This window comes from Misgurnus anguillicaudatus, unplaced genomic scaffold (assembly GCF_027580225.2).
Source record: "Misgurnus anguillicaudatus unplaced genomic scaffold, ASM2758022v2 HiC_scaffold_26, whole genome shotgun sequence".
In the NCBI taxonomy this organism is placed as follows: domain Eukaryota; kingdom Metazoa; phylum Chordata; class Actinopteri; order Cypriniformes; family Cobitidae; genus Misgurnus; species Misgurnus anguillicaudatus.
In genome coordinates this window covers 4,446,604-4,461,261 of record NW_027395276.1, presented here as the reverse complement: position 1 = coordinate 4,461,261, position 14,658 = coordinate 4,446,604, and the positions used below count along the sequence as shown (strand labels likewise).

Below are 14,658 nucleotides of genomic sequence, written 5' to 3'. Positions count from 1 at the left end.
TATAAGGTGTTGTGGGTATTTGATCTGTGTGTTGTGTATCTGTGTATGGCGCTGTGCTGGGACTTTGACAGGTGAGTGATTTTGTCTGCTGCGCCCTCATATAATCTCAAAAACTGTTATTGAATTATACACAGGAAACAAGTTTGTTGTTTATTATCAGAGCCCTCGTCAGATTTCTCATTAAAGCTCATTTGTTTGATATGAGGAACATAATCTCTCCTCAGTTACACACCTGATGACTTTCAGATCAGACGGACGGTCACTCGGATTCTCTCTCGACATCTGCTCAGGAAGTCTGATCCCTCGTCTGATGCAGCCTGCCATCCATCAATCTATGTTGCCGTGGCAACAGTGCAGCTATCCATTACACGCTCACTTGTTCTGTAATTAGGTTGTGTGTTCGGGTCAATATGTCGCATCTCTGACATCCTTCGTTTTTTAGTTTGTGTTTGTTTTGCATCATTTGTCTTCTGATTTAAATGTAACAGGAGCCTCATAATTGGTTTTCTTCATTTGTTATTCATCCTCTATATTTCATCCATCATCGTCCATATTTCTCAATTGTCTCTCATGTTTTCTGTGTTTTTTGTTTTTTTTGACTGTGTTGCGCTTTGACGGTCAGAGCCCAAGGCGTCTCCTCGCGAGGTCCGCTGCATCAGCGCGACCTCCACCTCGCTGACGGTAAGTTGGGCGCCGCCCGCGGAGGAGCGGCAGATCGGCCCACTGCTCGGTTATGAGTTACAGTACCAGATCTCTGATGAGGACGGGGGCGAGTCTGACTCATTGCAGACGATACGTTCAGAGTCTGATGCAGAACGGATGATCCTGAAGAACCTGCGGCGATGGACCTCGTACCGCATCACGGTGGCGGCTTTCACAGCGCAGGGCCGCGGGCCCGGGAGCTTGCCTGTACACTGCAAAACTGATGAAGATGGTAAAGTCAGAATGTCTCACGTATGAAAAGTTGATCCTCCTGAAATATATATTTTTTCATCTTTAATGTCATATAAACAGATTTCATTATTCCTTACTGATTGTGTATCCTTCAGCTGGTTTAATTCTCAGGCTTATTCAATTATTTGCATTGTCATCTTTGTGGTGTGTGTGTGTGACTGACCTCAGGTCTGTGTAAATTGTTTAGTGCCTGGAGCGCCACCTGGACTGGTGGAGGTACAGCTCCTCAACTGCACCTCCATTAAAGTGTCGTGGCGCTCCGTGTTGCCGTGTCAACGGAACGGACAGATTCGTGGTTACCAGCTTCACTATTCTCGCATGGAGAATGAGCTGTCACGAGGTTTGCCTCGCATCAAAGACATAATGCTGGATGATGAGCAGGTGAGATCGCGATTGTGTCGAGTTTCACACCTGTAATGATCTTGTTTAGATGGAATGAAATTTTCAGTTGACGTGAAATTAAAAATGGACTTTTTACTCTATTAAGACTTGTTTTGTCAGCGCAGAGTTTTCCACTGAGGAAATTTTTATCTGTTGGAGTGAAAATGTACTGGAGGCCAAAGAAAACCAAGATGACTTTATACAGTTTTGCTGAAATGTGCAGTAAAAATACAACACACAGTGTTCTGTTCTGTATCCCACAATGCAGTGCACACCGCCTTAGTATATTTTCATTGGAGTATTAATGCTAGTAATACACTTTAAAAACAGTAAAAGTAAACTGTAAACAGTAAAAGGATTTGGTTTAATTTCATATCCTACTGTAAGTCTGCATCCTACTACACAGTTCCTAGTACTTTCTGCGCGGTCCCCATGTTTTCTGCACTGTGCCTGGTGTTTTTTGCACAGTCTCCTATGTTTGTTGCACAGTCTCCTGTGGTTTCTGCACAGTCTCCTGTGTTTGCGTCTCCTGTGTTTGTTGCACAGTCTCCTGTGGTTTCTGCACAGTCTCCTGTGTTTGTTGCACAGTCTCCTGTGTTTGCTGCACAGTCTCTTTCATTTTATGTGCAGTCCCCTGTGTTTTCTGCGCAGTCCCCTGTGTTTGCTGCACAGTCCCCTGTGTTTGACGCACAGTCTCCTGTGTTTGACGCACAGTCTCCTGTGGTTTCTGCACAGTCTCCTATGGTTTCTGCACAGTCTCCTATGGTTTCTGCACAGTCTCCTATGGTTTCTGCACAGTCTCTTTCATTTTGTGTGCAGTCCCCTGTGTTTTCTGCGCAGTCCCCTGTGTTTTCTGCGCAGTCCCCTGTGTTTTCTGCGCAGTCTCCTGTGTTTGTTGCACAGTCTCCTGTGTTTGCTGCACAGTCTCTTTCATTTTGTGTGCAGTCTCCTGTGTTTTCTGCACAGTCCCCTGTGTTTTCTGTGCAGTCTCTTGTGTTTTCTGCACAGTCCCTGTTGTTGGCTGTGCAGTCTCTTGTGTTTTGTGAGCAGTCTCCTGTGGTTGCCGCTCAATCCCCAGTTTTGCTGCACAGTCCCCGGTTTTTGCTGTGCAGTCATGTTTACTGCACAACTGCACAGTGTTTACTGCACAGCTGCAGGATTCTGTGCAGTCGTGCAGCTGGTGTTTACTCCAATGTTTATTGAGCAGTTTTTAGTGTGCAGTGTTTACTTGCAGTGTAGTATTTTGTGAGTTCTTCTGTTCCATTAAGAAATCATCAGATTTTAGTGCCTGGTCAGATATGCATGAACAAATGCTGAATGATTTTTTCACCGTATCTTTTCATGCTCATTGCCAACCCATTCTTTCTTTTATAAAATATCTTTCACTCTTTCTTCCCCTACACTCCATCTGCTCTTTTCATATCTCTGTTTCACGCTGCTTCGAGCTGTTAGAGAGCTTTAGATGAGACGGCGCAGTATGTGAGTATGTGTTAAAGTTTTACATTCGGATCTGTTGATAAAATCACACGCGATCTGTCGCTTTTCTCACTGATTGTCTGTTCAGTGATTCAGAGAGCTTTACGAGAGCCACTCACACAAAGTCATTAAAGACAAAACTGCTATGAATGAACAAATGAGAGAAAACGATGAAGCTAACAAATGTGTCTAGAAATGTTTCTATAGCAAATATAGTAATTTGCAAATAAAGCATGTACACAGATTTAGTAGCCATCGAAGTTACACTAAGTGTGTGTTTGTGTTCAGGAAACGATCATTGATGACCTACAGCCAGAAACTCTGTACTCCATCAGTGTGTCAGCGTACACTGTTAAAGGTGATGGAGTTCACAGTAAAGCACAGCTGATCTGGACACCTGCAGCATGTGAGTATCTCTCTCTATATATATTAAGAGTTTAGGATTATTCAATCATTACCACCTGAATGATGTTAGTGTAATAAGACCGGTGAGATAGGGGAGTCTGAAAAGCTTTTTGTTTGTCGATCATTCTGCTTTGTCTTTAAAGTGTTTGGAGAGATAGCGTGTTGCTTAACTTGCACATTTAATCGATTTTAAAATTGCAAGGGTTTGTATCAGAATGGGTTATTTATTATCAAAGTGCTGTTTATTTCTTATTGACTGTAAACACAAATGAAGCTGTGGTGAAGGCTCAGTAGAGTGATTAGAGTTATTGGTTATATCAGCTCAGTGGGCGATATAACCAAAATCTTACATCACGATAGGATTCATTTTATATCATTTTAATGATATGTATCACAGTGGGGGGATAGGTAGGTAGGTAGGTAGGTAGGTAGATAGATAGATAGATAGATAGATAGATAGATAGATAGATAGATAGATAGATAGATAGATAGATAGATAGATAGATAGATAGATAGATAGATAGATAGATAGATAGATAGATAGATAGATAGATAGATAGATAGATAGATAGATAGACGGGTTGTTCCTATTTTCCTAATCAGTAATGGGAGTGTTTTGGGTGTAACGTGCAGTAAACCAATCAGAGTCTCAGCTCTCATTATCTTTAAAAGCAAGTTGCGTCTGGCGCCATGTCTAATCCCTATTTAGAAAGTGGAATTTGTAAACTGAAAATATAAGCAGAGGAAGACCACCAGTTTAAGATTAATGTAAAAAAAAGGTTGTTTTTATTTTTATTGAATTTTTTTTTTTTATTAAAACCTTTAAAAGCCGTTTTCTTTAGTCATGGAAGTACAAATAGCAGGCTTTTAATGCTGTAAATGTATTAATATCCTACGTAATCTCTTAAATAATTAGCAAATATGCAAGAAAAGGTTTGTACTCTAAAAATACAAACAAGAATTTACAAACGTGCGGAGAGCCGAAGCGTTTCAGCACTTGGACAGCGCCATGTTTTTTTTAAAGCATTACTTAAATTGTTTCTCATTTCACGTTGCATTTAAAAAACATTTAAAAATAGATGCATTTGTTTAAAGCAAAGCATTTATTTACTTACCAGGCTACAGGTGAAGCAGCTCTTTGTGTCTTCTAACGTCTCATAATCAGTCCTCATTTATGTCCAAGAGACTCAATAACAATCTTTTATTTTCAATCCTTTAATTTTTCAGATTTAAAAGCGTTTTTATGCTGCTGCGCATCCACGTGTGTGATAAGCAAACCCGTGTTGTCGTCACATTTATAGATGCATATTACTAACGCGCTCATTAAATAACAAAAACTTTATTGCGCCATTTTAGAGCAGGTTTTTGTCAGTCAATGGTGTAGTCTATTTTAATTGCCTAAAAATAGCAACACGCCAACAATGTGCCTGAACACACCTCGTTTTTAAACACCCATGGGTGCAAAATTAGGCGCAAATGCATTTGCTATTTAAACAACGTGGCGCTAAACGTGAAAATTATCATTATGCCAAGTTGAAACTAGCAAAAGACACTTGCGTCGGGCATTGCGCCACATTGCGCCGGGTGTATGATAAAGCCCTGAATCTTATTAAAGGTAGAAAAGTGATTTAAGAGATTTTCTGTAAATGCTGTTTGATAAAAGCTGTTTTTGTTTATCATACTGGTTTATCGCCCACCACTAACTATATGTGACACACTACAAAAAATGACTTTGTTGCTCAGTATTTTTGTCTTGTTTTCAGTCAAAAAATCTAAAAAATCCAGTTTATGGACAAAAAATATACAACTTAAGTGAATTTGTGCTTAAAGCAAACAAAAAATCTGCCAATAGCGTAAGAAAAAAAAATCTTGGTAAGTTTACCTTTTCTTAAACACTTAATTCAAGAAAATTTGTTTTAAGCCAAAATCCACTTAAATTTGATAAGTACTAGACTTATTTTCTTAGGTCATTTGGTCCTCTCCAGAACATTATTTCATAGATTAAATTACATTCTTCAACATGATGTGTAGTTCCTCACGTTGCTCTTTTAAATCTCACTGTTAAAATAATGTCAAATCAACATATATTTTATGTTACTTTAATTTAAAACATTAAGTTAAACAATTTCAACTTGCAAAACCAAGTTGTTTTAACTTTATACTGCATTTTTTTTACAGTGTTTGACTGGATAATATTTAGCTTGAATGTTGTGTTAACCAGAATCTATCAATGTGTTTTATGCATTCATAGATGAATTATACATCAACTAAAATTGCCAATGTCTTCTTTACCGTAGTACCTCCTGCTCCCCGTCTGACTGTGCATCTGGTTAATGAGACATCTGCTGCTGTGTTTTGGACTCCTCAACACTCCTCCAGTCCTCTGCTAGAGATCCTCGGCTTCCGGCTCACGTACGCTCTTAAAAACGACACCCGCTCTGAATCCGTCTTCATCAAACCTGAAGAGCGCCAGTACATCGTGTCCCGACTGCGTCCTGGTGCCGTGTACTCTTTCCTGCTGGCAGCTAAAGGCCACTCTGGCTATGGTGAAGAGGCTCAGGAAGAACTCGCTGTGCCCGAGATCCCACCCGAAGGATTTCCCGAGCTGTCAGAGCACGTGAACGCCACCTGCTGCTCGCTGCAGATAGCCTGGATTCCTCCAAAGTCCTCGGAACGCAGCGGTGCTATCACGGGATACACGCTCGTGTACGGGGAAGCGGGCGTTGGTGAACCGCGTACGCTGATGTTACCGGCAGATACTTACGGCTACACCATCCACGGGTTGAACCCAGACCGGGCGTACGCTGTGAGAATGTGCGCTCACAACAGAGCTGGGTCTGGGCCGTGTGGCCCGCAGGTGCTGTACAGAACTGCAGCATTTGACACAGGTATGGCCCACTTCCTGTCACCTGAATGAAGGACACAACAAACCCCCAAAGCCTCCACTAATACCCTATACCCTCAACTACCCAACCAGCACCAGTGGAGAATGTCCCACACGCTGTCTCACAGGTAACAGGTCAACCGGATGCTGATGTTCCTGAGGTAAGTCGCGTCAGCTCTCAGTCGAGTCCAGTCGAGTCGAGTGAGGAGGACTCGTGGCTTCACTTTCAGAAGGTGTTTTTCCTTTACCTGTATTCCTTCACTGCCCTTCACGTTTATGTTTTCTGACACTTCCCAGTCCAGTCTGTGGTGTGGCACAATGAAATAAAGCCTTGTTTGTGTGTGTGTGTGTGTGTGGTTCACCGTTCTTCTCACTGTTTCACATGGTTTTAATGATTCCCTTCCTTCAAACTAACCTTCATTACAGCTGATGAATGTTGTCAGGGATGGACCGCGCTGGATCACTGTGCTGCTTCTCTGTGTGTGTTTATCAGTAATTCCTCAACCTCATTTATAACCCGTATTGTTTATAATCCCTATGTTTGTGTGTGTGTTTGAACAGATGTGCCCAGAAATTTCTCTGTGAATTTGGCGACTAAGACGAGTGTGTTGTTGACCTGGGAGTTTCCAGAGAGCAGCGCCCCCTATCGATTCACTGTGAGTCTTACAACAAACTAACTAATATGTTTAAAGTAAGTAGGGTTTTAAGTGTGTTATTAATGAAAATCAATGTCTTTATTCATAAATATGTCCTCGTTGGTGTCAAATGACCTCTGCCAGTGATCTGACTTTTCTTTGTAAGCTTAGAATATCTCCTCTTTACTTACATTGAACGGGTAAGTCCAAGGAGGCTTCCATGTCGTTCCGCCGTATTGAGAAACTATAATAGCAGAGAGGGACTAAGGCTATGTCCACACGAAGCCGGTGCATTCCCTATCCGATCATTTTTTTTTCCTTGCTCTCAAAAAATTATCCGTAAACACGAAACCACTGAAACCGACTGAAAGCGGTGTAGTATATATGCCGGACCAGTATGGGGCGCTGTAATTCTGCCACAGATATACACTATACACGGAGAAGAAGACTTTGAACATGCGCATAACCAACGTATGGTGTTGTCCATTATCGCTTGTTGGTTACCACAATTGCATAGAAGCAATAGATTTTGCTGTAATAAAGCTAGTAGGCTTTAGTAGCTTCTGTAGCACGAACACAATCACGTAGTCCGCCGGTATTGTTGTTGCTGTTACGTGTGATGCTTCCGACATGTGATGTGATGACGTTTTCGCTTCACAAAATATACGGATTGGCTGTACAGACGAAACCGCAAGGGTGTCGGTTTCAGATTTATCCACTTTAGGACCCGGTTTCAAAAAATAGCGGATTCAGTCTTCCAAAACGCCGGATCCATGTGGATGAAACGCCAATACGATAACAAATTTATACGTATACGGTGATACGCGTCACCGTGTGGACAGCCCCTAAAAGCACCAGCCTACCAATGCGTTTCAACAACGCGTTTTCAGTCAGAACACGTGAACTAGTTGAAACGGAAAAGGAGATCAGTGATTACATAACGGCTACCGTAGTTGCAACACGCATTTGGAAAAGCGAGGCGCTAGAGAGCACTGTTCGTTTGAATGCAAAATACAATTTTACCATTAGATGGGGTAAATCCTAATTATTGTCCCTTTAAAGGAGCTCTATGTAAGTTTTTACTGTACTAATTAAAAAATACTATAATATATATGTAGGTATTTAGGAAACATGCTAAATTCGTGCCTTCCTTGCCAGATTGTCTGTTTTGTTTTACCCAGTAGTTTATTTCGACAGCTCAGTTATCACAATTGCTTAAGCGAGACCCGATGGCTCATAAATGCAACCTTTGATGGACACAACTAGGGCTGCAACTAACGTTTTTTTTTTATAATTGATTAATCAAACAATAATTTTTTCGATTAATCGACTAATCGGATAAAAACATAAAAAATTACTTAATTCGATTTTTCACCTATTATAGCTAAATAAGGCACTAAATGAGGGTATTCACATGTAGAAGTGTAGTTTTAAAAGGACAAAGTCCACACACTACTGCAGTTTTACTAATATAATCTGTTTGATTTTTGATATTTTAAGTCTTAAATTTAAAAGTTTGTTTTGTCAACAAATTGAGTCTTTAGGGATGTGCTGGTGAGGACAATTTGCCACAGAGTAATAAACTCATTTAAATCTTCAACTTTAGACCTTGATGAGAATTAACATTATTTATTATTAAAAAAATAAGTCATATGATATGAAAGTGATATACATGCGTTGTTACAGTAATAAAAACCTGGATTCCCCCCTTACTTTAAAACAAATGATAAGTTTATAGTTCAATACTATTGTTATGAAAACCCAACAACAATTTAACAAATACAAACTCACTTATATTAAATGATTATCCATTAATCCGTTTCTTTGTGCTTTTGCTTCCATCTTTGTCCTGTCAGGGTTGCCAGATACTCATAACTAAACATCCCCAATGGTCATTCAAAATTACTCCAAAAGCATCCCAATGACTATTCACAGCCCAAATACCAACAACTAATGAACCAAATCCTTCAATCTTTAACCCGCAAAAAAAATCAACCTACAGAAACAGTTTTAAAGTAGACCAATACAGAACTCCGCTGAAAGGCTGCGATCCGGGCAACACTGCCTTGCTTTTAAACAAGCTGGTGAGAAGAAGCAGCGCCTGATAAACAGCTCACGTTGCCACAGATTGAGTTTTCAAAATCTAATTAGCAGTCAACAAAAACATTGCAAATGTAAAAATAAGCAGATAAACTTTTGCTTTCCATCGTCATCTGCAATCCTGTGTCTTGCAACATGAGAGGGGGGAAACGTCTACAATCTTATGAATTTAGACTGCGGTACCAACCTCAACCACTAGTAGTCAATGTTACATACAGCTCCTTTAAAGGCGGAGTCCATGATGTTTGAAAGCCAATGTTGATATTTGAAATCACCTAAACAAACACGCCCCTACCCCAATAGAATCTGGACCTTCTGTTGATAGACCCGCCCCACACATACGCAACCCGGTATTTGATTTGATTTGATTGGCTATAAGTGTGTTTTGGTAGTCGGCCCGTCTCCTTTTCCAACGCGTTTTTCAAACATCGTGGACTCCGCCTTTAACCTCTTCAACCCTAGGACCCTGTCCCGGGTCCAAAATTTCTCATTTTGACTTAATATAAAATATTCTTTTAATTGTTAATGGTCTGTCATGGACCCCAGTAACACATATGAGATACTGTTTGAAAGCTTAGAGTCTCTACTTTCTGCAGATATGCATCACTTTGACAAATCTTTTACTCTAAGAAAGTTATTTACACTTAATTTACACTATCACCCCCCCCCCATAATTTTTATATGATTTAATATTCACATATTTCATATTTTTCAAGTATGACAAACATGGGCAAGTCTTATATCAAATGAAAGCTCTCATTCTCAGGAATAAGGCTATAACGTTATTTTTGTTCTATTATCAACACATATCCAACAATAGTTGAATGAATTATAAGGTAAAAAATCGTCTTTTGTAAACGTATGTGAAACTTGAGCATGAACTGCCTCAGATAGCACATATAGCCACAAATGATACACCATCTTTTATATTAGGTCCTACTCTAAACAATGAGTCCATTCACAACATTTTCTTTGGTTGTGTGCATAATTAATCCCTTGCTATTTATTATATGTGCAAAACAAAAAAATAATATTTATATGAAAAATGGATTTTCGCACACTTCAGTAAAATAAGAATAACTTTTGAATGCGACATGCTAAAGAGATCATTCTTTGTTTAGGTGTTTACTGTCTGCTGCTGTTAACAACCAGAACTGTCTGCAGTCTGCTAGAGCACACAGAACCAGAGTTATACACTATCAAAGGCAGTATTTACAACATAAAAAAAGAAAATTTGGTGTTTCATCGTATGAAAAACAACATAAATAACAATATTTTTCACAAACAGCAGCTTTTTATGTAACTTCAAAGTGTTTTCTTTAAAATGATATTAAGCAATTGCATTTATTCCACTGTATGTGCTTATGGGAGCACTTCAAATATTTTTAGGTGGAAATTAAATACAAAAAGGGTATTATTCCTCCCTTCAGTTGGAGTAAAATAACTTTTGTAAAGATTATGATAGAGAAAAAAATCATTTTTCCTCTGTAAGCTGGTAATTGCTGGAATCAAACAAAACTGTCTGCAGGGAGCTGAGGCACCCAGGGCCAGAGTTATACACTTTCAAATAAAAACTTTAGAAAAAAAACATCAAAAAGCGCCTATTTATTTTTGTGTTTATTAGAGGACTGACAACACATACAACCATGTTTAGCCCTTTCAACAGTGTTTTATGTAATTTCAAAGGGTTTCCTGTAAAATGATACCAAACATTTGTATGTAAACCTCTGCATGTGCTTTTGAAATTGGGTAGGCCAAGTCCAGGCGAAAATCCCCAAAATAGCTTCAGGGTGGAAGAAATTAATTTATACCATATAAACGCTCATTTGAGTTTTGTAACTGGCATTCAATATTACGATTAGAATGTTTGTTTAAATAATATCTGCCTCCAGCCAGCAATAGGAAGAAGCAAATAAAGTCAGTGTTAAAGCTGGGATTTAAACCAAAGGCAATTCACAATAATAATCAAAATATATGTCCCGACTCCCGTCCCAACTTCATATTTCTATAGGAAAGGTTTGACACAGGAAAGATAACTGTAAATTGATGTAAATAAACCCAACAATCAAATGGTGACCTCCCGACCAATGTACAGATTAATAATTCGATGTTTCATGGTTGACAACATTAAGACCCCCTCACTCGCAGGGTCCTGATTATGGGTTTGTGAAGCAGGTGTTTATACAAAGAGAGAAAACTCAGGAAACTTTCTGAAAGTTGCTTTTACATCCGCAGGTGGAATATAATCGTGAGAAGATGACGTTCGACGCTCGTCAGAGAAAAGCGGTGATACCGAACCTCCAGCCGGACACCAGTTACGACTTCAAGATCACCATCCCGGAGGGAAACATGGGCGGTCTGAGACACCGCATTCACGCCAAGACGTCGCCTCCCATCCTGATCCGCCGGCCGGAGGTGGACCACACGCGAGAGACAGAAGCCACCATCACCATCATACTGCCGTCACTGGACACCAGGAGCAATGTGAGGTATGATTGAGGTTATCGTGTACATGCACACACGTGGGCTCTGACCTGCTGTCTTTAATGCACATCGAAGACACGACAACATACATGCAGGAAACGTTCAGTTGCAGAGCTTTTAATAATTTACAACTGCAGTTTTTCTGGCTGCAGAGTTCAGGAGGAAATAATTGAAGTTTCTTGATGCATCTCACATTAACAGCAGCGTGCACAGTTGAGACGAGGGAACCAGTTATATAAAAAATACTCACACGCATCTGCAGAAGACAACATCCACCACCCTGTTATTTAGACTCCTCATCTTCCAACAGAACATCTTTAGTCACAAAGAAAGATTGTTTTTGAGTAAGAGGTTGAGAGATTGATTTTGTTGAGACGGCACGTCTGTCTATTGAGATCTTCATGTACTTGCAGGAACATCTATGTAGTGGTGGTTCCTCTGACGAGAGCCAGAGGGGTCATAAGTCACCTGAAGAGCCCAGATGGGATGGACCTGGAGGAGGTACGATGTGTGAAATTTTACACCATTACATTTCTCTGATCATAGATAGCAGAGGACGCAAAATACAAAATTATTGTTTTAAAATGATAAAAATTATTGAAGTGTCATCTAGACTTTGACTTTGAGGTTTTGACAGGTTTCTAAAGAATTGTGCCGTTCTTATTCATATTGTCACAATACTGGAATTTCTAAATTTGATATCATACCTGAAAAAATTCAATACCATTTTTCAACATTAAGGCCTTAAACTTTCATTTTTATTTTATTATAAGACAAATATAACATGGCAGGTTATTTTCACCTTCACATACAGTGTTTAACATGAAATTAAAACAAGCAAAAAAAATCTGCCGCTTGGGTATGCAAATCTTTCTTTAATTTTTTCTTTAAATGTTAAAGAAAATTTTTCTTACCCCACTGGCAGATTATTTATTCATTTTTGTTGCTTGTTTTAAGCACACATTTACTTAAATTGTATATGTTTTGTCTAAATTTCCTAGGGTCATTTTGCTGATCAAGAAAATACATCTTGATTTAAAAAATGTTAGATATTTGTACTAAAAACAAGAAAAAAAGTAATTTTTTGCAGTGTACTTTTAAAGCATTCATTAATTTAATGTTAATTTCAACATTTTCTAATACATTTACTAAAACTTATCTAACATAAACAGTTGTATAGCAGTACTTAAAAAATGTATTGCTTTTTGTTTCTTAATGTTAGGTAGTAATTAACATTTATATGAGAAACAGATTATAGTGCAAATGTAAAAATAAACCTCACTGAACGACATGAGGGTTAATAAATGACATGTTTTTTCTTTTTTTGTGAACTTAAAGCACAACAGTATCTGGGTTAATGCAGTTTTTGCTCGTCATTTTAAAGAAAAAAAGACAGCGAAAACACCCAGCTGGTTTCGGAATATAATTTCTGTGGGACACAAGTATTGGAATTGTTTTACGTTTTCAGTGTCGATATGTAGCAAATGTTTGATATTTTTTACAGAACTAGTTTCTATATGACTAATAATAACTTTAGTGTGTGATATAAATAACATTAAACCAGTACGTCTGAGTATTCTTCTAAGGAGGTAAATATAAGTGCTTGGTCAGCATAGTGTCTTATCTCACACATGCACGAGAAAAAAAGAGAGCTAAAAGAGAGAGTAAAACATTAATGTTTTGTGCCATTTCCACTATATCAAACTTGTGGTAAGTGTAAAGTCTTTCGTGTGTATGTGACACAGCTGTTGAAGGACATTAGCCAGAAACAGCGAGACCCTCGGCAGCGAAAGGTGGATCTGAGGAGGGCTTACATCACCGCCCGCTTCACACCTGCAACCCTACCTGCGTTCTTCACGCTGGGTGATCAGCTGGACTACGGTGGTTTTGAAAACCGTGCGTTAGAAGCGGGTCAGGAGTACGTCTTCTTCATCCTGGCTGAACTGAACTCCACCACTGGGGTAAGATGTGCAGTGTGCAGACAGATGTGTACGTGCATGCGTGTGTACAGATCTAATGCTCCTGTTTATGTTTGTTCAGAAGATGTTTGTGGCCAGCCCGTACACTGACCCCGTCATCGCACCCGACTCGGACCCTCAGCCTTTGGACGCGGGCGATGGTCTCATCTGGGTGGTTGGACCCGTCCTTGCTGTCGTTTTTATTATCTGCATCGTCATTGCCATTCTCCTCTACAAGAAGTGAGTCTGAAGTACACAACAAGTTTTTATTGTTGTTTATATGTCAGTGGGATGTTTTTTAATATGCAAATTTATCAATCAACACCATTTCAGAGCATTTTGTCACAGAACGTTTTCTGAAGACAGACTCAATCCCACCTCTGTTTTCTACGTCACAAACATTTAACCAATCACATCAACACACTGTGAATGTTTAAACCTGTTAACATCGGTGTTAAAAAAAAGAGTGCTGCAAATGCATAACTTGCGTATACATTGTTAAACCATCAGCTGCACTGTAAAAAAATGCATAATTTTTGTCAAATCAACATATATTTGTATGTTACTTTAACTTAAAGGGGACATATCATGAATATAAAACATTTATGAATATAATTGACAGCACAGTTGAGTTTCAATATCAACAAACCACCATTATGGTGATCAGTGTTTGCATTAAATCAGCTCATTTGCATTTTAAAGGACACACCCGGAAACGGCACAATTTTACTCGCACCTACAAAGTGATAATTTTAACATGTTAACATGTTATAATAAATTATCTGTGAGCTATTTTAAGCTAAAACTTCACGTATGCACAAACTCATGTTTAATTATTTCACACCTATATTGCTTGTTTTTTTTCATATGTTCAGTTCAATCAGACGTTTATACATTAAATGCTTTATTGTTCTTTAAATATAATGTTGTGTATTCATTTTATCGATTTTTTTTCCGTCTGGAGGGGGCACATGTAAGACATCAGCCCACTAGATTTACTGCGGTACAGCGTTAAAGTGCGGAGGTTTGGTGTTAAATGAGCAGATTGAATTCAGATGAAGATCCGATGTGTTATATCTGTGGAGGAGGCTGATGAAAGCGTTGATGAAGACAGACGAGTGAGATTAAATATGCAGAAAGCAGCTATTTCTGCACATGAAGTTAATAGCATCTGAGATGAATTGCACAGTCCAGACGAAGGAGCGAAATTAAAATAGTTCAGATATATCCCATAATTCAATGCAAATTTGGTAACTGTTGCTGGGTAAAGTCTTGATGCTATTAATAACCATCATCTTTATTATCAAAGCAGGATTTTACCAACAAAGTAAAAAGCTTCAGTGTTGCTGTGTCTAAACTGTTGAGAGTTCATCTGCAGTAA

The 14,658-nt window shown here is 39.0% G+C and overlaps 1 protein-coding gene across 1 annotated transcript in view; it reads left to right on the top strand.

Moving 5' to 3' along the window:
• LOC129443205 (receptor-type tyrosine-protein phosphatase S-like) overlaps nt 1-14,658 on the top strand; it is a 106,538-nt gene that overhangs the window by 71,121 nt on the left and 20,759 nt on the right. Inside the window, exons 12-21 of the mRNA XM_073864476.1 lie at nt 623-934; nt 1,142-1,335; nt 2,788-2,814; nt 3,100-3,217; nt 5,514-6,104; nt 6,662-6,756; nt 11,071-11,324; nt 11,733-11,820; nt 13,065-13,280; nt 13,363-13,517. Coding sequence (XP_073720577.1) covers nt 623-934; nt 1,142-1,335; nt 2,788-2,814; nt 3,100-3,217; nt 5,514-6,104; nt 6,662-6,756; nt 11,071-11,324; nt 11,733-11,820; nt 13,065-13,280; nt 13,363-13,517 — 2,050 coding nt within the window. The remainder of the gene's footprint in view (nt 1-622; nt 935-1,141; nt 1,336-2,787; nt 2,815-3,099; nt 3,218-5,513; nt 6,105-6,661; nt 6,757-11,070; nt 11,325-11,732; nt 11,821-13,064; nt 13,281-13,362; nt 13,518-14,658) is intronic.